At 49.8% G+C, this 25,168-nt stretch overlaps 3 protein-coding genes across 3 annotated transcripts; all 3 read right to left on the reverse strand.

Annotated features, from left to right (window-relative positions):
* Positions 1-3,101: 3,101 nt before the first annotated feature.
* LOC309887302 (feather keratin Cos1-1/Cos1-3/Cos2-1-like) lies at positions 3,102-3,407 on the reverse strand (the record flags this gene model as incomplete). Its single annotated transcript, XM_082778891.1, has 1 exon — positions 3,102-3,407. The coding sequence occupies one exon, from the start codon at positions 3,405-3,407 to the stop codon at positions 3,102-3,104; it is 306 nt and encodes a 101-aa protein (XP_082635017.1).
* A 10,503-nt stretch (positions 3,408-13,910) lies between these two features.
* LOC309887297 (feather keratin Cos1-1/Cos1-3/Cos2-1-like) lies at positions 13,911-14,560 on the reverse strand (the record flags this gene model as incomplete). The annotated part of the gene is made up of 2 exons (XM_082778887.1): positions 13,911-14,237; positions 14,462-14,560. 2 exons carry the CDS (start codon positions 14,558-14,560, stop codon positions 13,911-13,913), a joined length of 426 nt encoding a protein of 141 aa, XP_082635013.1.
* A 4,692-nt stretch (positions 14,561-19,252) lies between these two features.
* Positions 19,253-24,376, reverse strand: LOC309887295 (feather keratin Cos2-3-like; the record flags this gene model as incomplete). Its single annotated transcript, XM_082778886.1, has 2 exons — positions 19,253-19,579; positions 24,278-24,376. 2 exons carry the CDS (start codon positions 24,374-24,376, stop codon positions 19,253-19,255), a joined length of 426 nt encoding a protein of 141 aa, XP_082635012.1.
* Positions 24,377-25,168: the final 792 nt, after the last annotated feature.

The raw sequence follows: 25,168 nt of genomic DNA on the forward strand, positions 1-25,168 counted from the left end.
TGTCTCCCAAGTCCTATGCCTCTTCCTCTGTCACTCCTTCACCTGAGAGATTTCTGAGCAAAGGGGTTTCAGAGTGCAACCAGCAAAGTGATTTCCAGTTGCGCCAGAGGGATGCTCAGCCTAGTGGGTGCTTCATCCAAGCTCAGCTCCCTTCTGCAAACACAGAAGCAGCTCCCATCCACAGTTTTCTTCACTTGCCAAGGACATGTGCGCAGAACTTCACCCAAGGTTTATATACTGCTAACAGTCTCCTGGAGCTTTCAGAGTAGGCAATAAAGAGTAGGGCAATTAAGAAACCTATGTCCCCAGGAATTGCCAAGCAGTTAGAGTACTGCAACACAGGCCAGCCATTCCAGGGCAATGGGCCATCCCAACAAACCAGAAATGTTTGTCAGAGCTCTGCCTGGGTCTCTTTCTTGCGGTCTACCTCACACCTCAGCCCTGGCAGGGCCAGACCTTCACCTGGGCTAAACTGGTTACTTTCTCTTGTAGCTGTGACTGACTGCATTCTTCCGACACCAGGAAAGGCAAAGAGTTTACCCCAGAACACCTTTGGATACTCCCTCTTGCCTGCATAGTTGATTCCTTCTGGACATGACAAAACTGTACCAAGCAGGGCCGTACGTGGATCCATAAGGAAACAGCACTGTAATTGAGCAAGGACATGACACCCTGTTGATGGAAGCTGTTACAGAGGTAACCTGCCTGTAATGGGAAAGTGCCAACATCAGGTGGCAGCTGAGCACTGACAGGAGAAATGTCTGCCAGCCTGAGAACTGAGCCTTGAAATCATGGGCATCCTTAAAGTGCATCTGGGCACCAGAGAACTGCAGACATCCTGAAGATACCCTCAACAAAGGCAAAAGGAGGAACACAGGATAAACTTCTTGCCCGAGAAGGAGGAAAAAAATAAATAAATAAAAGGGTCTGGGAAAGCAGAAATAAGTGTGAGGAGTTTCCTGTGAGTGCAGGTGTCACACTGTCATGGCCACGTCCCTAGGGGGAGAGGGTGATCAACTCTTGCACAGAGCTTCCCTGGAGCAGATGTGGTCCTGACACTGGAGGGGCCTCAGAGGTCCTGGGTCTGAGGAAAGCTTCTCCATTCTTGCAGGCAAGTGGGCACCCCAGAGCAGCATGGATGCATGGGCATTGCTTGCTGTCCTTGGGCTGCCCCTGCCCAAGGGGTTTTTGGGTCCTCAGAAACTGGATATTACCGTGTGTGGCCCAGTGTGCCTAATACCCATGCTGAGTTGTGAAGGGAGTTTGTCCTGCATGTATGCCAACACCTGGGCCCTGCCAAGTGCTGTTCTGGAGGCGGTTGGGCCATATGGTGTATATGTTGTGCTCCCTGTTTGCTGGACCGGTGTGGATAGCTGTGGACAGAGATGCTGTAAGACAAGGGTGGATGTTCACTTGCCAGAGGCCAGTCTTCTTCAGCTCCAATGGCCAGTGCCCAAGAGAGGTCCATCTGCAGTGTGTTGCAACCACCTTTGGGCTCCCCTCCTTGGCAGAAATGGCACTCCCCTTTTGATTGCCCTGCACTGGCACTACACAGTCACCAACAGCTTCTTCTGGGGCCTGCTACCTGTCACACTGCTAGTCTCTGCTGAGAGCTTCTGCACAGCTGTGCTCCTTGATTACAACAGCACCATCAGTTTTCCAGCGCACTTCCTGTCCTCCTTCAGCTCCTGAGGGTGTTACTTGTTGCCTTCTAGAAGCAGACATGTCAGGAGACAGAAGATGCTCTCCACTCACTCTCATTTGACTGCGGTTATGTTGTGCCTGGGGCCTTCCTCCCTCCTCTGTACCAATGACATTGCTATTGTCTCCCTCAAAAAAGTGGCATCCATCTTCTCCAGTGGTGTGATGCCTCCCATCCCATCCCATCCCATCCCATCCCATCCCATCCCATCCCATCCCATCCCCTTCCTTCTCTCCTTCTCCTACCCCCCCCCCCCCCCCAATCTCCACTCTGCGATAGCCATGGATGTTTTCTTCCCCTCCAAGGGTCAGTGCCCAACACACTGCAGACCCTCTGCAGTGTGTTGCAACCTCACATTCTTCTGGGAGTGGGGAAGGGGCTCCATAAACACCCATCTTATACCCACCGAGGGCAAAGCCATTATCACAGAATCACAGAATTTCTAGGTTGCAAGAGACCTCAAGATCATTGAGTCCAACCTCTGACCTAACACTAACAGTCCTCCACTAAACCATATCCCTAAGCTCTACATCTAAACGTCTTTTAAAGACCTCCAGGGATGGTGACTCCACCACTTCCCTGGGCAGCCTGTTCCAATGTCTAACAACCCTTTAGGTAAAGAAGTTCTTCCTAACATCCAACCTAAAACTCCCCTGCTGCAACTTTAGCCCATTCCCCCTTGTCCTGTCACCAGGCATGTGAGAGAACCTCCACCTCTCTGCAGCCTCCTTTAAGGTATCTGTAGAGAGCAATAAGGTCGCCCCTGAGCCTCCTTTTCTCCAGGCTGAACAAGCCCAGCTCCCTCAGCCGCTCCTGGTAGGACTTGTTCTCCAGATGCCTCACCAGCTTCGTCGCCCTTCTCTGGACTCGCTCAAGCACCTCCATGTCCTTCTTGTAGCGAGGAGCCCAAAACTGAACACAGTACTCGAGGTGCAGCCTCGTGGTGATTGTACAGGGGGACAATCACTTCCCTAGCCCTGCTGGCCACACTGCTTCTTATACAAGCCAGGATGCTGTTGGCCTTCTTGGCCACCTGAGCACACTGCATTCTCCCAGAACAGCTCAGGAGGGCATACACAGAGGGATGAAACATCTACAGCCAAGGCTGGGATGCAGAATTCTTTAATGAGTGTACAGAGCAAAAGCAGGTCACTCTGAGCTGAGACCCCTCTTCTGAGAAGAGCACAAAGAAAAGGGAGAGAAGGAGGTAGGTGAAGGGATGGAAGGAGAGGCATGAGCCATGTTTTCAGAAAGCGCAGGCTGGCCCTTTCCTGCCAGCATTTGCCAGAGGAGCTGATAAGGTCATTCTGAAAGCAATGGCCTGAAGATTCCTCCTTTTTGTAGCACTGTATATGAAGCTCCTGGGAGAAGAACCCCAGGGCCATGGCCACTGGCTTCTTTAGCAGGGCAGGCACCTTCTGCCACAGTAGCGGCTGGAAATGCCAGAGAGGTCACAGCACCCGGAGGTGATGGGGACTCCGTCACAGCTGAGGATGCTGCCAACGGCAGCAGAGGTGGAGGATCCCACAACAGTGTTCTGCGGGAAGGAGCTGAGGATGGGGCCAGGCAGGGTCACCACCACGGGAGAGGGCTCAATGACGATGGTGGAGTTCTGGCACTGCCTGACGCAGGGCTCATTGCAGCTGCTGGCCAGCGGGGTTGGGCCACAGGGCCGGCATGGCAGGCACTGGTTGTAGCAGGACATGTCTTGGGGCAGGAGATGCACCTGGGAGAGAGGGCAGAGAGGAAGTAGAGCACATGGATAGGTGACTTACCAGCTCAGTTACCCCATCACAAAAGAGCCAAGGCAACTGCTGAGGGTGGATGTGGAGGCTGTGCCAGGAAGCACATGGTGTTCATCGCTTTGTCCTGACAGGGCCCTTCAAAGAGCAGCCTGGCTCAGGAACACCCTCACATAGTACATAAACCAAAAGCTTCCTCAGACCCCTTTCCCAACCTCTCCCTATACAGAACTTCTCTATCCAGCCCTCTTCCATGGCAAGGAACTCCAAGGCACTGAACTCCATAGCTCTGAGCCACCATCGGATTTGATGTCTATTGATGTAAGATCCCTTCCACTTTGGAAGAGGAGGAGAGAGGGCTTCAGACTCACCTGGTTCCCAAGGAGGACAAGGCGAGAGAACTGGATGGGAGAGCAGGGAGCTGGACTGCTCTTTATACTGGTCCTTCATTGCTGTAGGCCATGAGACACCCTTAACAAAGCTAATAATTTTTTATCAAGCTCATCTTGAATGCAAACTATCCCAACTAATAATATGTATGGTCTGTGTTGGTTTCCTACACTGCTGCCTTTTCATTTCCAGATTTAGGTCTTGCCCATGCCCCATTTAAGGATTCTTTGGAGTGTTGGGATGAAAGGCCCAAGCATTTCTAGGGCAGGAATGCATTAGTGATGGCAGAAAACTCAAGTGATAGATGTGTCTTGAGCAGTGAGATGATGTCTGTCTGGGTCACTTTGTTGGGGCTGTTTGAAGTGTCATACTCAGGAGGAAGCTCCCACAAGCTTCAGTTGGTTTCTGAAGGACTTCTGTGCAGGAGGACGTGTCACGTCCTTCCCTTTCCTGCAGTATTTAACTCTCTCTTGGTCCCTAGTTGCCCCCCCCCCCCCCCCCCAGGTATGTGATTTGTTCTACTGGCTTTTGATCCCATCTCCATTTACATTGCCTTCCAGAATTTATATTCTTTCCCTTTTCGACTCTGACCTTCTCTGTGCAGTCTGTGAGCTGAGGATGGAGCCTGTCAGAGCCACTATCACAGAAACAGATTGGATGATGACTCTGGAATGACACTCGCACTGCCTGCTGCACGGCTCATTGCAGCTTCTGACAGTGGCATTGGGCTGCCGGGCTTGGCAGAGCAGGCACTGGTCGTAGCAGGACATGTGTTGGGGCAGGAGGTGCAACTGGTAGAGAGGGCAGGGAGGAAGCAGAGTGCAGGGATATGTGAGGAGTAAAATGTCTTCATCCAGACATGATCTGAAAAGAGTGGTCAGGACCAACAAGGAGTCTGCCTCTCTCTTAGATGAAAATCTTACTCAGCCAGGTCCCACATGGTCTCTGAGTCACACCTTTCCTGACTGTGATGTTTCATGACCACCATCGCCAATACCTAGCACGACATGTATCGGTATTACTGGAAAAGGATATGGGGAAATGGCTTCATATACACTTGGTTCCCAAGAATAAGATGAGGGAGTCGAGGATCTCATCTGGCTTTTCTGGTGACCCTTTACTGCTCCAGGCCCAGAAGTAGCCTCCACAGAAGTGATAATTTTGTAGAGTGCTTGTGATGAATGGAAAACTTCACAGTTAATGACATGGGCTGTGGGGCTGTTTCCCCTTTACACTGTCTTTTCATTTCCTGGCTTATGCCACACCCATTCCCTCTTAGAGGCTTCTTCAGAGTTCTGGGATGGAGAGGCCCCAGGATTTCTGGGCTAGGGCTGAGTCAGTGGTGGCAAGGGACTTGGCTCAAGCACCAGATGGGTCCAGTATGGACAAGTGATGATGGCCTGGGGCACTGTGGTGGCGTTGTTATGAACTGTGGTAACAGGAAGGGGCCCAGCTGTTCCCAGCCCTGCAATCCTTGCCTGGTCACCTGAGGGCTTTCCTGCATGTGCATGTGGATGTGCCACGTCTTCCTCTTTCTCTCTCTCCCAACTTGCTCCAACAGTCCTATGGGGTGGGCTTCCAGACAGGTGGGCTCCACTGTGGGGTTTCCAATCTCTTCCCATTAAAGCTGCCCTCTGGAGAAATGGGTTGACCTCCTTGGACTCCTCTCTCTGGGCAGCCCCCGTGCATCCCCACACTGTGCTGTCCTCTCCTCCAGAGCCTTGTCCTGCTCAGAGCACACAGTCGTGCCCTTCCAGAAAGGTCCCCAGCATCTCCTCTGTCAGCTGCCCTTGGCCTCTGCCTCTACCCCATCAGGAATATGTGCACATGTGTGTGGCAGAGCCCTTGTGAACCCATCAGTGGTACTGAGTGCACGCATGTACCTGATGTCTGCACATGCAGACTGGGCACACATGCATGGCCTCATGTTCCTGTGCACACAGTATTAGCATGTGCATTTGTCAGGACATCTATGGAACTGTGTGTGCATGCATGCACATGCATGTTTGCGTGTGTCCATGGATCTGTGTGTGTAATGTGTATGCATTCTTGGGATGTGCTAGTGTGCACATAATTCACCTGACCCTAGGCATATGTCCAGCTGGTCCCAGGGCCTATAGTGTCATCTTGGTGTCATGATACCAGGCCTACTAACTCCTGGTGGGGAACACCTTTCTCTGAGGAGGGGAAGGATTTTTGTCCTGGAGTAAGCAGGGCTGATTGATAGGGGTTTAAGCTAGATTTGAATGGGGAAAGGGATAAAAGCAGGCCCACCAGTGATAAGCTAGGGGACTACATGACAATTTTTGATGAACTTCATACTAGTGAGGCCCCACAAGGTCTCCTAGTCTTCCCCACAAGGGGCTAAGTTGAATGAAATACATCTGAATTTTCCTAAACATACACATGAGTCATGAGAAGTAAGGAGATCAGGTCCCTGAAATGCTTGTATACTAATACACGTAGCATGGGAAATGGGAGGAATGTTTTAACAATTCGTGTCCATAAAGAACAATTCTGTTTGAATCCTGTCTGCCTCTGGGCCCTGCACTGGCAATTTAATTCTTGAACCACAGATGCAGTGTGTCCCAGTCTCCCCCTCACTCTAGTCAATTTATCACTTCTTAAATTTATGAACCTGTTTGCTTTTGTTATTCCGGACTTCTATTTCTAACACTGCTATAGATGTGTCTGTGAATGGCTGGGGAAGAATGTTTTAACTACTCGTGTGTCTGGGAGTTTCAGAACAACTGATAACAACTAGTGACTGTTATGGGATACTATGTCGATCTTTGGTATCTGGTTAGGGGGGGCCGAGAGATAAAGAGGAAGGAGAAAGAAGCTGAAGGGCGGCTGGGAGACAAGACTTGAAGAAGATGTTCTGTAAACTTGGGATGGTGCCCAGTAAGTACAAAGGGGGAGAGGAAGACTGCGAGCCTTCAGCATGAAAGACCCCTAGAGACCCCCAGAAGAGACCCCAGAGGAGACTGCGCATGCTCCAGTAGGAGGGACTGCACCCCGGAAGCTAATTTTAATAATCTATTTTTTTAGAAGTAGTAATGAATATGTATTAGTCTAGGAGCATAAAAATCAGCTGCTTGATGTAACTGGTGTGCGTCCTGGTGGAGCGGAGACTCCCGGTGCACCCAGCGCTGTTTGCTTACCTCTATTCCTTTATATTCTTTCAATAAATCCTATCTTTTTATTTAATCCTAATTTGAATCCTGAGCCATTTATAACAGAAACAAGCAGGAGGAGCTGGAAGCCACAGTGCCATTAGAAAACTATGATCTAATTGTTATCACAGAGATGTGGTGGGATGAACCAGGGCAATCAGTGCAAAGTTGGGAGATTTAATTGGCTGTAAACAGGAACTAGCCCTCAGTCATCAAGGTCAGACACTTCGGAGCTGGCCCAGCTGCAGCAACTAATTACGATTTACAGGGAGATTTTGGGCCCTTGCTTCACCAGCGGTGACCCGGGACAGCGGCACAACCAGGCAGCACCACCATCTCTCTCTCTCGAGATTGACAGGGAGTGGACATTGCCAGGACAACGGTGACTGCTCCCACGCCCTCTGCCTAGAAAAAGCCTCCAGGAGGACAGGGACACCTCGCTGCCCACCATGAAGAGGGAGTGGCCATCAGCACATGCGCACTGGTGAGCAGCTGCTGTGACAAGGAGCAGGAGCTCTGCACCAACTATCAGCAGTGTGCAAGATTACAAACCTGCCATGGTGTCCACTAGGCAGAGAGCTCACTCCAAAAAGGCTGTGGCAACCCAGATGGAGGGCCTGCCTAGAGATGTGGCGGTTCAGGCCTCTGGTTTCAGGGAGTGCCTCAGCCTGCTGCTGCCAAGAGAGGGCAGTGGGGAAACCGCCTGTTCTCAGGAAGAAAGTCTTCTCACCATGGTGGCTGAGCTCAAGAAGGAGGTGGAGGGACTAAGAAATGTCAGGGAGTGTAAGCAGGAGATTGATTGGTGGAGTAACTCCCTGGTGTGCCAGAGAGAAGGACGCCAGGGGGATGCCACCCAGAGTGTGGTGGAGCCTCTGCCCTGTCACTATTGGTCAAAGGGAAGGGACCAAAAAGAAGAGGAGGGTTGGAAGCGAGTTCCAGTTTGGCTTTGTGGGCACTCCCCTTCCCTCCCTCCCTATCTTCCCCAGGTACCCCTCCATAATAGGTTTGATCGCCTGGATCTTGAAGGAGAGGTAGGCAAGGATGTGGTGGAAGGCCTGCCTATGAGATCACATAGAAAAAGGCAGTTGACACCATGCCTCAAGACTGACTCCAAAAAGAAAAAAAGAAGGGTAACTGTAGTAGGAGATTCCTTTCTGAGAGGAGCAGAGGGCCCAATATGCAGCATTGACCCTCATCATAGGGAAGTCTACAGTCTACCTGGAGCCCAGATATCACCAGGACACTCCCCAGCCTGGTGTAGTCAACAGACTAATACCTGCTTCTGATATTCCAGATAAGTAGGGAGAAAGCTGCATCCCATAATATGAGGGGAATGAAGAAAGACTTAGAGGCTTTGGGATGGTTGTTGAAGGAGTCTGGAGCACAAGCTGTTTTCTCCTCTCTCCTTCCATTCTTGGGTAATGACGTATAACATAATAGAAGGATCCAGTCCATAAATGCTTGGCTATGTGACTGGTGCTACAGGCAGGGCTTTGGGTTCTTTTACAATGGCTGGTTTTATAAAACACCAGGCCTGACAGTAATACACAAGAAAGGTTTATCTCAGAGACAAGAGAGTTCTGAGACAGGAATTAGCAGAGCTTATTTGGAGAGCTTTAAACTAGATTTGAAGGGGATGGGGCTGTATCTGGGCTTGCACCAGTGGGGCAGCATTATAGCATTGAGGAAGCACCGGGCAACCTCTCACCTTCCTTGGGTTAAATTGGCATGCTCAGCTCGCACCCTCAAATGCCTGTACACCAATGAACACAGCATGGAGAATAAGCAGGAGGAGTTAGAAATCCGTGTTTGGTCAGGAGATTATGATCCGGTGGGAATTACAGAGACATGGTGGGACAGCTCACATGACTGGAACGTGGTCATGGATGGTTATGTCCTTCTCAGGAAAGACAGACCAGAAAGGCGAGGTGTTGGAGCAGCTCTTTATGTGAGAGAGCAACTACAATAGATTGAGTACTGTCCAAGGGTGGATGAGGAGTGAGTTGAGAGTCTGTGGGTGAGAAATAAGGGACAGGCTGGCATGGCAGATACTGTTATCGGTGTCTATTACAGGCCACCAGATTAGTATGAAGAAGTTGACAAAGCCTTCTACAGGCAGCTGAGAGCAGCCTCTCAATTACAGGCCCTGGTTATCATGGGGGATTTCACCTACCCTGACATTTGCCGTAAGGCCTAGTCAGCCAGCCATCCACAGTTCCTCCAGTGCATTGATGATAACTTCCTGATGCAAATGGTGGATGTGCCAACTAGGAGAGGAGGGCTGCTGGATCTTGTCCTCACTAACAAAAAGGGGCTGGTTGAAGCGGTGAAGGTTGAGGGCAGGCTTGGTAGCAGCAACCATGAGATGGTGGAGTTCAAGATATCATATATCAGGAACAGAATACCCAACAGAATTGCAACCCTGGACTTCAGTAGAGCCAACTTTGGCCTTTCCAAGCAATTGCTAGAGGGAATCCCATGGGACAGGGTGCTTGAATTTAAAGGGGCCCAAGATAGTTGTTTAGAATTCAAGGACTGCTATTTCCAAGCTCAAGATCAGAGCATCCCAACAGGTTGGAAGTCAAGAAAGAGAGCCAGGATACCTGCATGGTTAAACAGGGAGCTGCTGGGCAAACTCAAGTTGAAGAGGAGAGTTTACAGATCATGGAAGGAGGGGCTGGCCACTTGGGAGGCATATAATGCTGTTGTCAGAGGATGTAGGGAGGCAACTAGGAAGGCTAAGGCTTCCTTAGAATTAAACCTTGCAAGAGGAGTCAAGGACAACAGAAAGGGCTTCTTCAAATATTTTGTTCTTCTGGGTACCCTGGAGGCCCATTCCGGAGTCGGAATGAAGGAGGAGTTTGCCTTGGTGATGAGGACTGGGTTAAGGACTGTTTAAGCAAGCTGGACATCCATAAATCCATGGGTCCTGATGGGATGCACCTGCGGGTGCTGAGAAAGCTGGTGGAAATCATTGCTAGGCCACTCTCCATCATCTTTGGTAAGTTGTGGGTAATGGGAGAGGTGCCTGAGGACTGGAGGAAAGCAAATGTCACTCCAGTCTTCAAAAAGGTCTAGAAGGAGGACCCAGGTAACTATAGACTGGCCAGCCTCACCTCCACCCCTGAAAAGGTGGTGAAACAACTTATCTTTCATGTTATCTCTAGGCATATCAAGGACAAAAGGGTCATTAAGGGCAGTCAACATGGCTTCAGCAAGGGGAATGCTGGACCAACCTGATAACTTTTATGAAGATATAACCAGGTGGATAGATGATGGTGAAGCAGTGGACATGGTCTGTCTTGATTGTAAAGCATTTGACAGTCTCCCACAGCATCTTCATGGCTAAACTAAGGAAGTGTGATCTGGATGATCAGGTAGTGAGGTTAGCTGTGAACAGGCTGAAGGGAAGAAACCAGAGAGTTGTGGTCAATAGGACAGAGTCTAGTTGGAAGCCTATATCTAGTGGAGTCTCTCAGGGGTCAGTACTGGGACCAGTATTATTCAATATATTCATCAACAACTTGGATGAGGGAATAGAGTGCAGTGTCAGCAAGTTTGCTGATGACACTAAACTGGGAAGAGTGGCTGACATACTGGAAGGCTATGCTGCCATTCAGTGGGACCTAGACAAGCTGGAGAGTTGAGCGTGGAGAAATCTAGTGAAATATAACAAAGGCAAGTATAGAGTTCTGTATCTGGGCAAGAACAACTCCAGGCACCAGTATAAACTGGGAACTGACTTGCTGGAGAGCAGCATAAAGCAAAGGGACCTAGGGGTCCTGATGAACAGTGGGATGACCATGAGCCAGCACTGTGCCCTTGTGGCCAAGAAGGCCAATGGCATCCTGGGGCATATTAGAAGGGGTGTGGTTAGTAGGCTGAGAGAGGTTCTCCTCCCCATCTATTCTGCCTTGGTGAGACCACATCTGGAATACTGCATCCAGTTCTGGCCCCCTCAGGACAGGGAACTGCTTGGGAGAGTCCAGCACAGAGCCATGAGGATGATTAAGGGAGTGGAGCATCTCCCTTATGAGGAAAGGCTAAGGGAGCTGTGTCTCTACCTTGGAGGAGAGGAGACTGAGGGGTGACATTACTAATGTTTATAAATATGTAAAGGGTGAGTGTCCAGAGGATGGAGCCAGGCTCTTCTCAGTGACATCCAATGATAGGAGAAGGGGCAATGGGTGCAAGCTGGAACATAGGTGGGTCCACTTAAATACGAGAAGAAACTTCTTCATGGTGAGGTTGATTGAACACTGGAACAGGCTGCCCAGGGGGGTTGTGGAGTCTCCTTCTCTGGAGACATTCAAAACCCACCTGGACACATTCCTTTGTAATGTGATCTAGGTGTTTTTGCTCTGGCAGGGGAATTGAACTAAATGATCTTTCAAGGTCCCTTCCAATCCTTAACATTCTGTGATTCTGTGAATCACACAGCTGGAACATTGGAATGGAGGGCTACAAGGTTTACAGGAGAGACAGTCAGGTAAGGAAGGGTGGGGGTGTTGCCCTCTATGTTAGGAAATGTGAAGAGTATGTTAAGATAGTGAAGAGTTCCTCCTAAGAAAAAGCCAAGAGCAGGTTGAGAGCCTGTGAGTAAAAATTAAGGACTGGACCAACTAAGGGCATCTTGTGGTTGGGGTCTACTACAGGCTGTCTTATCAAGAAGAGTCTGTTGAAGAGCCCTTCTTGCCCCAGCTGCAGGAAACATCATGCTCACAGGCTCTCATCCTCCTGGGGGATTTCAACCACATGAATGTTTGCTGGGAAAGCCACGTGGCAGGCAGTAAGCAATCCAGGAGACACGTGGAATCTATTGCGGAAAACTCCCTCATCCACTGGACCTGGTGCTCACCAGTGTAGAAAAGCTCATAAAAGAGATTAAGATTGGAGGAAGCCTAGGTTGCAGTGACCACGCACAGGTTGAGTTTGTGATGTTGAGGGATACGGGCCTGGCAAAGAGCAAAGTCAGGACCCTGAACCTCTGAAGAAAAAACTTCCATCTGTTAAAAGACCTAGTGGATGATATCCCATGGGACACAGTCCTTAGGGACAGAAGATCTGATCAGAACTGGCAACTCTTTAAGGATATTTTCCTTGGAGCACAAGAGCTCTTTATTCCCATGTGTAATAAATCAAGCAAGAAGTTAGGAAACCAGTATGGTTGAATAAGGATGTGCTGGTCAAACAGGCAAAAGAAGGAAATGCACAGACAGTGGAAACAGGACCGTGTCCCCTGGGAAGGGTACACAAGCACTGTCCAGATGTGCAGGGATGGGATGAGGAAAGCCAAGACAGAACTAAACTTCACAGGGGATGCAAATAATAACAAGAAGAGGTTCTGCAGGTACATTGGACACAAAAGAAAGACTAAGGTAAGTAGTGCCTCTGACAAATGAAGACTGGTAATGACAGATGTGTAGAAGGCAGAGGTACTTAACTTTGCCTCAGTCTTCTGACTGGTGGTAAAATGGAATGCTTCTGCAGGCAATGTTAAGGAATATGCAGGACAAGGAGGTGATCCAGGATAGCCACCATGACTTCAGCAAGGGTAAATTTGTGCCTGACCAATTGGGTGGCCTTCTATGATGAAATAACTGCATCAGTCAACACGGGAAGACTGATGTCACCTCCTTATATTTCTGTAAGGACTTTGACACAGTGCTACATGACATCCTAATCTCTAAATTGGAAAAATATGTATTTGAAGGGTAGACCATCTGATTGAGAAAAAGAATTGGCTTGGTGGTCACACCAAGAGGGTAGTAGTCAATGGTTCTATATTCAGATGGAGAATGGTGATGAGTGGTGTCCGTCAGGGCTCTGTCTTGTGGACAGTGCTTTTCAATATCTTCTTCAATGACATAGATGATGAAATTGAGTGCACTCCTGTATATAGTAGCACCACGAACTTGTGAGTCCCCTCAGCACTATGCATCTTGGCAACAGCTGGGCCATGCAGATTCTGTGCTGAAGGGTGATAGGGCTGCACAGGCAATTTGAATCTGCTATTCATGCCCAGGAATTCTGTTCATGATCAGGTGGTGGAAGAGAGGGAAAAGTGGAGTAGAGACAGAGGGCCATCCTCAAGACAATCACTCATTCCCAGTTTCAGCCATCATTTCAGAACATCTTTGTCCAAGCCTTCATCCCCAGCAAAGCTCCACCCAAAGCAAGACGAACACTCTTCCCCAAGAGATGGCACCTCCAAGGTCAAGGGAACATGCCTAGGTAGAAATGTCACAACTGAAGGACTGGTGGCCATTGGGTGTGGAGGAAATAGGGATGTCTACCTCAGCTTCAAGAGACAGTGACTGAAAGATGACTTGTTGCAGTGTGCCCCGCCCTCCGATGCACAGAGGAGTAAGGCAGTGCCCACAGCTAATTCCCACCAAAGCAATGGCTTTCTCTCTTGGCCATCTCTATGCAGATGGAAAGACCAGAACACTTTGGGATGCTGCAAACATTTATTGAGTCTCAGGAGGGAAATGAGGTGACTGAGAAGGGAAATCAGGTGAGGAGGCCCTGAGAGCAGAGAGCAGAATGAACATACAAAAGTTTTTCAGCTTTTCCTACAGCACAGTTGCCACAAGGTATCCATCTTCCTGGCCCACAAATGGAGAGAGGCATGCAGGTCAATCCAGGCTGGTTTATGGGGCCTCAGAGAAAGCAGAGGGTAACAAGGGAAAAAGAGAAAAAGAGTGAGTAACTGGAAAACAGGAAAGGTAGGCATTGGCTGTGTTTTCAGAGAACCCAGGCTGGCCCCGTCCAGTCTGTCTTTGCAGGACAAGGCAAAGATGGTCAGCTTCTCTTAAAACAACAGCAAAAATTTGTTCTTCTGTACAGCAGCATGTTGTGAGTTCCTGGGGTCCTGGTCTAGGGAAGGGTCTGGCATCTTTAGCAGGGGCGGCAACAGTAGCGGCTGGCAATACAAGAGAGGTCACAGCACCCAGAGTTGATGGGGACTCCGTCACAGCTGAGGATGCTGCCAACAGCAGCGGAGGTGGAGGATCCCACAACGGTGTTCTGAGGGAAGGAGCTGAGGATGGGGCCGGGCAGGGTCACCACCACAGGAGAGGGCTCAATGACGACGGTGGAGTTCTGGCACTGCCTGACACAGGGCTCGTTGCAGCTGCTGGCCAGCGGGGTTGGGCCACAGGGCTGGCATGGCAGGCAGGGCTGGCACTGGTTGTAGCAGGACATGTCTTGGGGCAGGAGGTTCACCTGGGAGAGAAGGCAGGGAGGAAGCAGAACATGGGGATGCATGAGGAGCAGCCTGTCAGCACACCTGTCACTCCTTCCATAGCAAACCTTCTCCCCACTTCCCGCTCACAATACCAGCAACCCCAAGATTTGACATGGAACAGAGCTGATTGCAGCTAAGAGGTCCATAGAGCTGAGACTCCCTTGTGGAGAATGAGAGGGACAAGAAGGGGCTTCACACTCACCTGGGTCCTAAGGAGGAGAAGGCCAGAGAAGTGGATGAGGGAGCACAGGGCTGGGCTGGCTTTTATAGTGGACCTTAGCTGCTCCATGTCCAGAGGCATCCCTTGAAGCTGTGATTATTTTCTGACAAGCTCCTCTTGAATGCAAAACATCCCAGCTAATGATATGGGCTGTGTGTTTCCTTCCTGTGCTGCAGTTTTTCATTTCCTGCTTTATGCCCTTTCCTCAATTAAGGCAACTTTTGAGTGGCAGGTAGGGAGGCCCAAGTATTTCCGTGCAACACATTTCAGTGTGGGCAGAAGACTCAGCTCATGTGCTGGAAGGGTCCAGTAAAGGCAAGTGATGTCAGCCTGGGTGACTCCTTAGGGGCTCTTTGGGACCCTTTTGTCCAGAGGTGGCCCAGCTCCCAGGTTGTGACCCTATCCCACTAAATGCTGCTCTCAGGGTAAACCTTCTGACATGTTTTGCCTCCTCCTGTTCTCATACGGGAATACCCATTTTTGGGTAAAGTTTGTGCATGGCCCTTTACTGATCTGGAAAAAAACAAACAAACAAACAAAAACAACAACAACAACAAAAACAAAACAAACAAACATACAAAAAAAAAAAAACCACACAAAACAATAAGCAAAACAAAACCAACCAACCAAACAACCAAAAAAAAAAGAACAAACAAACAAACAAAAAACAAAAACACAAGGACACACGGGTAATTTAGTGTCTGTTTTTGTAAGATAGAAAAATAAGAGGATCCTAATGTGAAAGAAGCTTATTTTTGTCACGACACTCAGCAGAACAGGTGGGCATGGGGCACTCCAGCAGTTTCTCTTATCACAACCAGTCTCTGAGGATAAGCAGAATGACTTTGACATGTTAGCACTATGCTAATTATGTAACCTATCAGAGGCTATGGGATTGTACAAACATGTAAATATACTGCAAAGGGATTGTATAAAGAGTGGCATGGAAAGGCCTTATACTTGCCAGCTTTTGAGGGAAACCACTGCATACCCAGACTTGTGCAACTCTGAAATAAACAATCCCTTGACTTAGTGTGTGGATTGGCTCACTGCATACCACATAATGAATCCAGTGTTTTTATTGGACAACAATATCTGCCAGCCATACACTTGTGAGTCTCTTTCCTTGATACCTGTGCCTTCTCTACTGCCTCCCCTTTTCTTTGCCTGCCTTGCCGGCACCTGCCTGCCAGCACTATGTTTGGGCTGTTCAGATATCCTCTTGGGAAGTCTGAAGGCTCTGACTCTCAGGGACGCCTGAAGGAACAACCCTGCAGGCCCTTCAGACTGCCACTCTTCCTGCCAAGCCTTCAAAGCTGTGTCAGGTTTCTGCTAACAGATGACCAAATACATCTCAAAGAGACAGGGACCTTGAAGCATATTGTTTTGCTTCTTTGTCACAATCACTGAGGGCTCATCTTACATACCAGAAGCCATTTCCACAGAAGCTCAACTACTGTGAGGAAAAACCAAAGTATCACCAACACCATGAAATGGCTCTCCTTCTTTCAGAATCCAAATCAGCTTCTTCAACTGCTCAGGAAATTTCTTTCCACTCCATGCGTGCCCCTTTCTTGTCCAGCGCTTCCCTCCTCCCCCCCCCCCCCCCCCCCCCCCCCCCGCTACAGGGTGTCTCCCAAGTCCTATGCCTCTTCCTCTGTCACTCCTTCACCTGAGAGATTTCTGAGCAAAGGGGTTTCAGAGTGCAACCAGCAAAGTGATTTCCAGTTGCGCCAGAGGGATGCTCAGCCTAGTGGGTGCTTCATCCAAGCTCAGCTCCCTTCTGCAAACACAGAAGCAGCTCCCATCCACAGTTTTCTTCACTTGCCAAGGACATGTGCGCAGAACTTCACCCAAGGTTTATATACTGCTAACAGTCTCCTGGAGCTTTCAGAGTAGGCAATAAAGAGTAGGGCAATTAAGAAACCTATGTCCCCAGGAATTGCCAAGCAGTTAGAGTACTGCAACACAGGCCAGCCATTCCAGGGCAATGGGCCATCCCAACAAACCAGAAATGTTTGTCAGAGCTCTGCCTGGGTCTCTTTCTTGCGGTCTACCTCACACCTCAGCCCTGGCAGGGCCAGACCTTCACCTGGGCTAAACTGGTTACTTTCTCTTGTAGCTGTGACTGACTGCATTCTTCCGACACCAGGAAAGGCAAAGAGTTTACCCCAGAACACCTTTGGATACTCCCTCTTGCCTGCATAGTTGATTCCTTCTGGACATGACAAAACTGTACCAAGCAGGGCCGTACGTGGATCCATAAGGAAACAGCACTGTAATTGAGCAAGGACATGACACCCTGTTGATGGAAGCTGTTACAGAGGTAACCTGCCTGTAATGGGAAAGTGCCAACATCAGGTGGCAGCTGAGCACTGACAGGAGAAATGTCTGCCAGCCTGAGAACTGAGCCTTGAAATCATGGGCATCCTTAAAGTGCATCTGGGCACCAGAGAACTGCAGACATCCTGAAGATACCCTCAACAAAGGCAAAAGGAGGAACACAGGATAAACTTCTTGCCCGAGAAGGAGGAAAAAAATAAATAAATAAAAGGGTCTGGGAAAGCAGAAATAAGTGTGAGGAGTTTCCTGTGAGTGCAGGTGTCACACTGTCATGGCCACGTCCCTAGGGGGAGAGGGTGATCAACTCTTGCACAGAGCTTCCCTGGAGCAGATGTGGTCCTGACACTGGAGGGGCCTCAGAGGTCCTGGGTCTGAGGAAAGCTTCTCCATTCTTGCAGGCAAGTGGGCACCCCAGAGCAGCATGGATGCATGGGCATTGCTTGCTGTCCTTGGGCTGCCCCTGCCCAAGGGGTTTTTGGGTCCTCAGAAACTGGATATTACCGTGTGTGGCCCAGTGTGCCTAATACCCATGCTGAGTTGTGAAGGGAGTTTGTCCTGCATGTATGCCAACACCTGGGCCCTGCCAAGTGCTGTTCTGGAGGCGGTTGGGCCATATGGTGTATATGTTGTGCTCCCTGTTTGCTGGACCGGTGTGGATAGCTGTGGACAGAGATGCTGTAAGACAAGGGTGGATGTTCACTTGCCAGAGGCCAGTCTTCTTCAGCTCCAATGGCCAGTGCCCAAGAGAGGTCCATCTGCAGTGTGTTGCAACCACCTTTGGGCTCCCCTCCTTGGCAGAAATGGCACTCCCCTTTTGATTGCCCTGCACTGGCACTACACAGTCACCAACAGCTTCTTCTGGGGCCTGCTACCTGTCACACTGCTAGTCTCTGCTGAGAGCTTCTGCACAGCTGTGCTCCTTGATTACAACAGCACCATCAGTTTTCCAGCGCACTTCCTGTCCTCCTTCAGCTCCTGAGGGTGTTACTTGTTGCCTTCTAGAAGCAGACATGTCAGGAGACAGAAGATGCTCTCCACTCACTCTCATTTGACTGCGGTTATGTTGTGCCTGGGGCCTTCCTCCCTCCTCTGTACCAATGACATTGCTATTGTCTCCCTCAAAAAAGTGGCATCCATCTTCTCCAGTGGTGTGATGCCTCCCATCCCATCCCATCCCATCCCATCCCATCCCATCCCATCCCATCCCATCCCATCCCATCCCATCCCATCCCATCCCATCCCATCCCATCCCCTTCCTTCTCTCCTTCTCCTACCCCCCCCCCCCCCAATCTCCACTCTGCGATAGCCATGGATGTTTTCTTCCCCTCCAAGGGTCAGTGCCCAACACACTGCAGACCCTCTGCAGTGTGTTGCAACCTCACATTCTTCTGGGAGTGGGGAAGGGGCTCCATAAACACCCATCTTATACCCACCGAGGGCAAAGCCATTATCACAGAATCACAGAATTTCTAGGTTGCAAGAGACCTCAAGATCATTGAGTCCAACCTCTGACCTAACACTAACAGTCCTCCACTAAACCATATCCCTAAGCTCTACATCTAAACGTCTTTTAAAGACCTCCAGGGATGGTGACTCCACCGCTTCCCTGGGCAGCCTGTTCCAATGTCTGACAACCCTTTAGGTAAAGAAGTTCTTCCTAACATCCAACCTAAAACTCCCCTGCTGCAACTTTAGCCCATTCCCCCTTGTCCTGTCACCAGGCATGTGAGAGAACCTCCACCTCTCTGCAGCCTCCTTTAAGGTATCTGTAGAGAGCAATAAGGTCGCCCCTGAGCCTCCTTTTCTCCAGGCTGAACAAGCCCAGCTCCCTCAGCCGCTCCTGGTAGGACTTGTTCTCCAGATGCCTCACCAGCTTCGTCGCCCTTCTCTGGACTCGCTCAAGCACCTCCATGTCCTTCTTGTAGCGAGGAGCCCAAAACTGAACACAGTACTCGAGGTGCAGCCTCGTGGTGATTGTACAGGGGGACAATCACTTCCCTAGCCCTGCTGGCCACACTGCTTCTTATACAAGCCAGGATGCTGTTGGCCTTCTTGGCCACCTGAGCACACTGCATTCTCCCAGAACAGCTCAGGAGGGCATACACAGAGGGATGAAACATCTACAGCCAAGGCTGGGATGCAGAATTCTTTAATGAGTGTACAGAGCAAAAGCAGGTCACTCTGAGCTGAGACCCCTCTTCTGAGAAGAGCACAAAGAAAAGGGAGAGAAGGAGGTAGGTGAAGGGATGGAAGGAGAGGCATGAGCCATGTTTTCAGAAAGCGCAGGCTGGCCCTTTCCTGCCAGTATTTGCCAGAGGAGCTGATAAGGTCAGACATTCTGAAAGCAATGGCCTGAAGATTCCTCCTTTTTGTAGCACCGTATATGAAGCTCCTGGGAGAAGAACCCCAGGGCCATGGCCACTGGCTTCTTTAGCAGGGCAGGCACCTTCTGCCACAGTAGCGGCTGGAAATGCCAGAGAGGTCACAGCACCCGGAGGTGATGGGGACTCCATCACAGCTGAGGATGCTGCCAACGGCAGCAGAGGTGGAGGATCCCACAACGGTGTTCTGCGGAAAGGAGCTGAGGATGGGGCCGGGCAGGGTCACCACCACGGGAGAGGGCTCAATGACGATGGTGGAGTTCTGGCACTGCCTGACGCAGGGCTCGTTGCAGCTGCTGGCCAGTGGAGTCGGGCCACAGGGCCGGCATGGCAGGCACTGGTTGTAGCAGGACATGTCTTGGGGCAGGAGATGCACCTGGGAGAGAGGGCAGAGAGGAAGTAGAGCACATGGATAGGTGACTTACCAGCTCAGTTACCCCATCACAAAAGAGCCAAGGCAACTGCTGAGGGTGGAGGTGGAGGCTGTGCCAGGAAGCACATGGTGTTCATCGCTTTGTCCTGACAGGGCCCTTTAAAGAGCAGCCTGGCCCAGGAACACCCTCACATAGTACATAAACTGAAAGCTGCCCCAGACCCATGTCCCAGTCACTGTCTACACAGACTTTCTGTATCCACCCCTCTCCCATGGCAAGAAACTCTGAGGCCCAGCATAGCACTGAACCACGACCAGGTGAGATGTCTATTGATGCAAGATCCCTTCCACTTTGGAAGAGGAGGAGAGAGGGCTTCAGACTCACCTGGTTCCCAAGGAGGACAAGGCGAGAGAACTGGATGGGAGAGCAGGGAGCTGGACTGCTCTTTATACTGGTCCTTCATTGCCGTAGGCCATGAGACACCCTTAACAAAGCTAATAATTTTTTATCAAGCTCATCTTGAATGCAAACTATCCCAACTAATGATATGTATGGTCTGTGTTGGTTTCCTACACTGCTGCCTTTTCATTTCCAGGTTTAGGTCTTGCCCGTGCCCCATTTAAGGATTCTTTGGAGTGCTGGGATGAAAGGCCCAAGCATTTCTAGGGCAGGAATGCATTAGTGATGGCAGAAAACTCAAGTGATAGATGTGTCTTGAGCAGTGAGATGATGTCTGTCTCGGTCACTTTGTTGGGGCTGTTTGAAGTGTCATACTCAGGAGGAAGCTCCCACAAGCTTCAGTTGGTTTCTGAAGGACTTCTGTGCATGAGGACGTGTCACGTCCTTCCCTTTCCTGCCGTATTTAACTCTCTCTTGGTCCCTAGTTGCCCCCCCCCCCCCCCCAGGTATGCGATTTGTTCTACTGGCTTTTGATCCCATCTCCATTTACATTGCCTTCCAGAATTTATATTCTTTCCCTTTTCGACTCTGACCTTCTCTGTGCCATCTGCGAGTTCACAAACAATGCCATAGAATCACAGAATGGCAGTATAATATAATGTCTTTGGTTGGAAGAGACCTTAGAGATCTTCAAGTTCAAATCCTCTGCCATGGGTATGGTTACTTTCCATTGGAATAGGCTTCCCAGATTCCCATCCAATGTGGACTTGAATATTTCCAGGGACGGGGCATCCACAAGTTCTCTGTACAGCCTGTTCCTCTGTATCACTATCCTCATAGTAAACAATTTCTTCCTAATGCCTAATATAAATATATACTGTTTTAGTTTATAACCATTATCCCTTAACATACTCCAGCTCTCTGATCATCTTCATGGCACTCCTCTGGACCCACTCTAACAGGTCTATGGCTTTATTATGCTGGGGGCCCCAGAGCTGAATGCAGCACTCCAGATGGGTCACATAGAAGCAATGAAGGGGACAAGCACCTCCCTCCACATGCTGGTCACACCTCTTTCAATGCAGCTGAGATTATGGTTAACTTTCTGGGCTGTAAGTACACTTTGATTGCTCATGTTGAATTTTTCATCAAATACCTCCACCAAGTCCTTCTCTTCAGGGCTTCTCTCAAGCCATTCTCAGTCCAGCCTGTGTGGTTGGGATTGCCCTTATCCATGCAAATGACCTTACATTGGCCTTGCTGGATGTCAGGAGACTCACATGGGCCAACTTCTCAAGCTTGTCTAGGTCCTTCTGGATGGCATTCCTTCCCTTCAATGTGTCATATGCATAGCTCTATGTCACCAAGAAAGATATTAACTAATACTGGTACCAGTACAGACCCTTGAGGGATACCACTCATCACTGATCTCATTTTGGACATTGAGACATTGACCACACTCTCTGATTGTGACCATCCAGCCAATTCCTTATCCACCAAGTGGTCCATCTGTCAAATCTTTGTCTCCCCAGTTTAGAGACAAGGATATAATGGGAAATAGTGTCAAATGCTTTGCACAAATCCAGGTAATGATGTCTGTTGCGCTTTCTGTATCCACCAGTTCTTTAGTCCCATCATAGAAGGCCATCCAGATTTGCTGGGCACAGTCTGCCCTTAGTGAAGCCATACAGGCTGTCACCAGTCATCTCCTAATGTGCTTCAGCATAGTTTCCAGGAGGATCTTCTCCATAGTCTTGCTGGGTACAGAGGTGAGGCTGACTGGCTGTACTTCTCCGAGTCTTTCGGTTTTCCCTTTTAAAAATGGGGAGTTATTTTTCCCCTCTTACAGTCAGTGGGAACTTCAGCATTCTGCCACAGCTTCTCAATTATGACAAATAGTGGCTTAGATACTTCATCAACCACTTCCCTCAGGACGTGCAGATGAATCTCATCAGGTCCCATATACTTGTGGACCTTCAGGTTCCTTAGCTGTTCTTGAATTTGATCATCTCCTACAGCAGGCAGTTCTTCATTCTCCTGGTCCCTGCCTTTGCCTTCTGGGACTTGTGGGCTAAATGGCTAGAGCTCTTGCTGGTGAAGACTGAAGCAAAAAAGTCATAGAGTAACTCAGCCTTTAGCATATCTTTGATAACCAGGTATCCAGTTTCCTCCAGGAGAGGGCCCACAATTTCACTAGTCTTACTTTTATCACTGACATACCTATAGTATGCCACCCTCTAGATCAGGTTGGCCAATGTCCCATCCAGCCTGGCCTTGAACACCTTCAGGGATGGGGCATTCACAACTTCTCTTCAACCTGCTTCAGTTCCTCATTAACCTTACAGTGAAGAATTTCCTCCAAAAGTCTAATCTAAATCTCCCCTCTTTTAGTTTGAGACCTTTTCCCCTTGCCCTGTCATTATTTCCCTGAGTAAAGAGTCCCTCCCCATCTAAGGGCATAAGACCCCTTTAAGTATTGAAAAGCTGCAATGAAGTCTTCCCGAGCCTTCTCTTCTCCAGGATGAATACCCCAGCTCTCTCAGCCTTTCTTTGTAGGAGAAAGGCTCCACCCCTCTGGTAATTTTTGTAGCCCTCCTCTGGACTCACTCTTACAGGTCCTCATCCTTCTTGTGCTCAGGGCCCAAGACCTCGATGCAGTACTCCATGTGGGGCCTCACAAGGACAGAGTAGAGGGAGACTATCACTTCTCTCGAACTGCTGGCCACTCCTCTTCTGATAAAGCCCAAGATGCAGTTGCCATTCTGGGCTGCAAGTGTGAACTGCTGGTTCATGTTGAGTCTGTCATCCACAAGAACCCCCAAGTCCATCTCAGCAGGGCTGCTCTCAATGAGTTCTTCATCCATTCCGTGCCCATGCCTGGGATTGCCCCAAACCTGGTGCAACACCTTGCAGTTGGACTTGTTGAACCTCATGAGGTTCACATGGGCCAATTTCTCAAGCCTGTGCAGGTCCCTTTGGATGGCATCCTTTCCTTCTGCTGTAGCAACTACACCCCTCAGCTTGGTGTTATAAAAAGTCATGAAACAGAACCAGTCTGTAGGCAGACACCTGAAGGATACCAAAATTCCCACCAAAGCAATGGCTTTCTCCCTTGGCCATCTCTTTGCAGACGGAAAGAACAGACAGGGACACACTCGGGGATGCTGCAAAAGTTTATTGAATCTCAGGAGGGAAAAGAGGTGACTACAAGAAGAGGCCCTGAGAGTGCAGAGCAGCAGGAGCAGACAAAAATCTATTTAGCATTTGCAATAGCAGACTTGCCATAGGACATTCATCTACCTGGCCCACAAATGGAGAGAGGCATGCAGGTCAATCCAGGCTGGTTTATGGGAGCCTCAGAGAAAGCATAGGGTAACAAGGGAAAAAGAGAAAAAGAGTGAGTAACTGGAAAACAGGAAAGGTAGGCATTGGCTGTGTTTTCAGAGAACCCAGGCTGGCCCCGTCCAGTCTGTCTTTACAGGACAAGGCAAAGATGGTCAGCTTCTCTTAAAACAACAGCAAAAAGTTTGTTCTTCTGTCCAGCAGCATGTTGTGAGTTCCTGGGGTCCTGGTCTGGGACACTTTCTGGCATCTTTAGCAGGGGCGGCAACAGTAGCGGTTGGCAATACAAGAGAGGTCACAGCACCCGGAGGTGATGGGGACTCCGTCACAGCTGAGGATGCTGCCAACAGCAGCGGAGGTGGAGGATCCCACAACGGTGTTCTGTGGGAAGGAGCTGAGGATGGGGCCGGGCAGGGTCACCACCACAGGAGAGGGCTCAATGACGATGGTGGAGTTCTGGCACTGCCTGACACAGGGCTCGTTGCAGCTGCTGGCCAGCGGGGTTGGGCCACAGGGCTGGCATGGCAGGCATGGCCGGCACTGGTCGTAGCAGGACATATCTGGGAGCAGAAGGTTCACCTGGGACAGAGGGCAGGGAGGAAGCAGAACATGGGGATGCATGAGGAGCAGCCTGTCACCACTCCCTGAGGAAACCAAGGCACAGGCCATGCTGGAAGCTGGAGACTGTGCAGGGATGTGACAGGGATTCTTGGCCTAATCCTGACAGGGCCTAAAAAGAGCTACCAGGGGCTATCTCGCTACAGCTGAGGTTCTAGCCAAGAAGCCATTGTAGTACACACCCAGACTCCCTCCATGGCAAACCTTCTCCCCACTTCCCTCTCCCACTACCAGCAGCCCCAAGATTTGACATGGAACAGAGCTGATTGCAGCTAAGAGGTCCATAGAGCTGAGACTCCCTTGTGGAGAATGAGAGGGACAAGAAGGGGCTTCACACTCACCTGGGTCCTAAGGAGGAGAAGGCCAGAGAAGTGGATGAGGGAGCACAGGGCTGGGCTGGCTTTTATAGTGGACCTTAGCTGCTCCATGTCCAGAGGCATCCCCTGAAGCTGTGATTATTTTCTGACAAGCTCCTCTTGAATGCAAAACATCCCAGCTAATGATATGGGCTGTGTGTTTCCTTCCTGTGCTGCAGTTTTTCATTTCCTGCTTTATGCCCTTTCCTCAATTAAGGCAACTTTTGAGTGGCAGGTAGGGAGGCCCAAGTATTTCCGTGCAACACATTTCAGTGTGGGCAGAAGATTCAGCTCATGTGCTGGAAGGGTCCAGTAAAGGCAAGTGATGTCAGCCTGGGTGACTCCTTAGGGGCTCTTTGGGACCCTTTTGTCCAGAGGCGGCCCAGCTCCCAGGTTGTGACCCTATCCCACTAAATGCTGCTCTCAGGGTAAACCTTCTGACATGTTTTACGTCCTTCTGCTCTGACCCAGGGATGTCTGTATGGGGGAAGAGGTTGTGCAGGACCTTTTCTGGCTGCTAAAAGAAAGGCTCAACAGGAAATTTTCTCTTTTATTTAGAAGGAATAGTAATAAGAATGTAGACCAAAAGTAAATCTTTCATGTGCAGGAACCCTGTGCATATCTGAAACACAGTGCAGATCCTGTTCATAGAGAATTCCTTCTTCACTTCCATATGTTGGTGCCAACCACAGAAGCGTTACTGGACCTGGTGTTCTCCAATGCAGAAGAGCTCATTAAAGTGATTAAGATCTGAGGCAGTGTGGGCTGCAGTGAACACACCCTGGTTGAGGTTGATCTCTAGGAACATGGGCCTGCTGGAGAGCAAATTCACGACTCTGAACCTCCTATGAGCAAACTTACAGCTGTTTAATGACC

This window comes from Aythya marila (genome assembly GCF_965140915.1).
Source record: "Aythya marila genome assembly, chromosome: 25".
Taxonomy (NCBI): Eukaryota; Metazoa; Chordata; class Aves; order Anseriformes; family Anatidae; genus Aythya; species Aythya marila.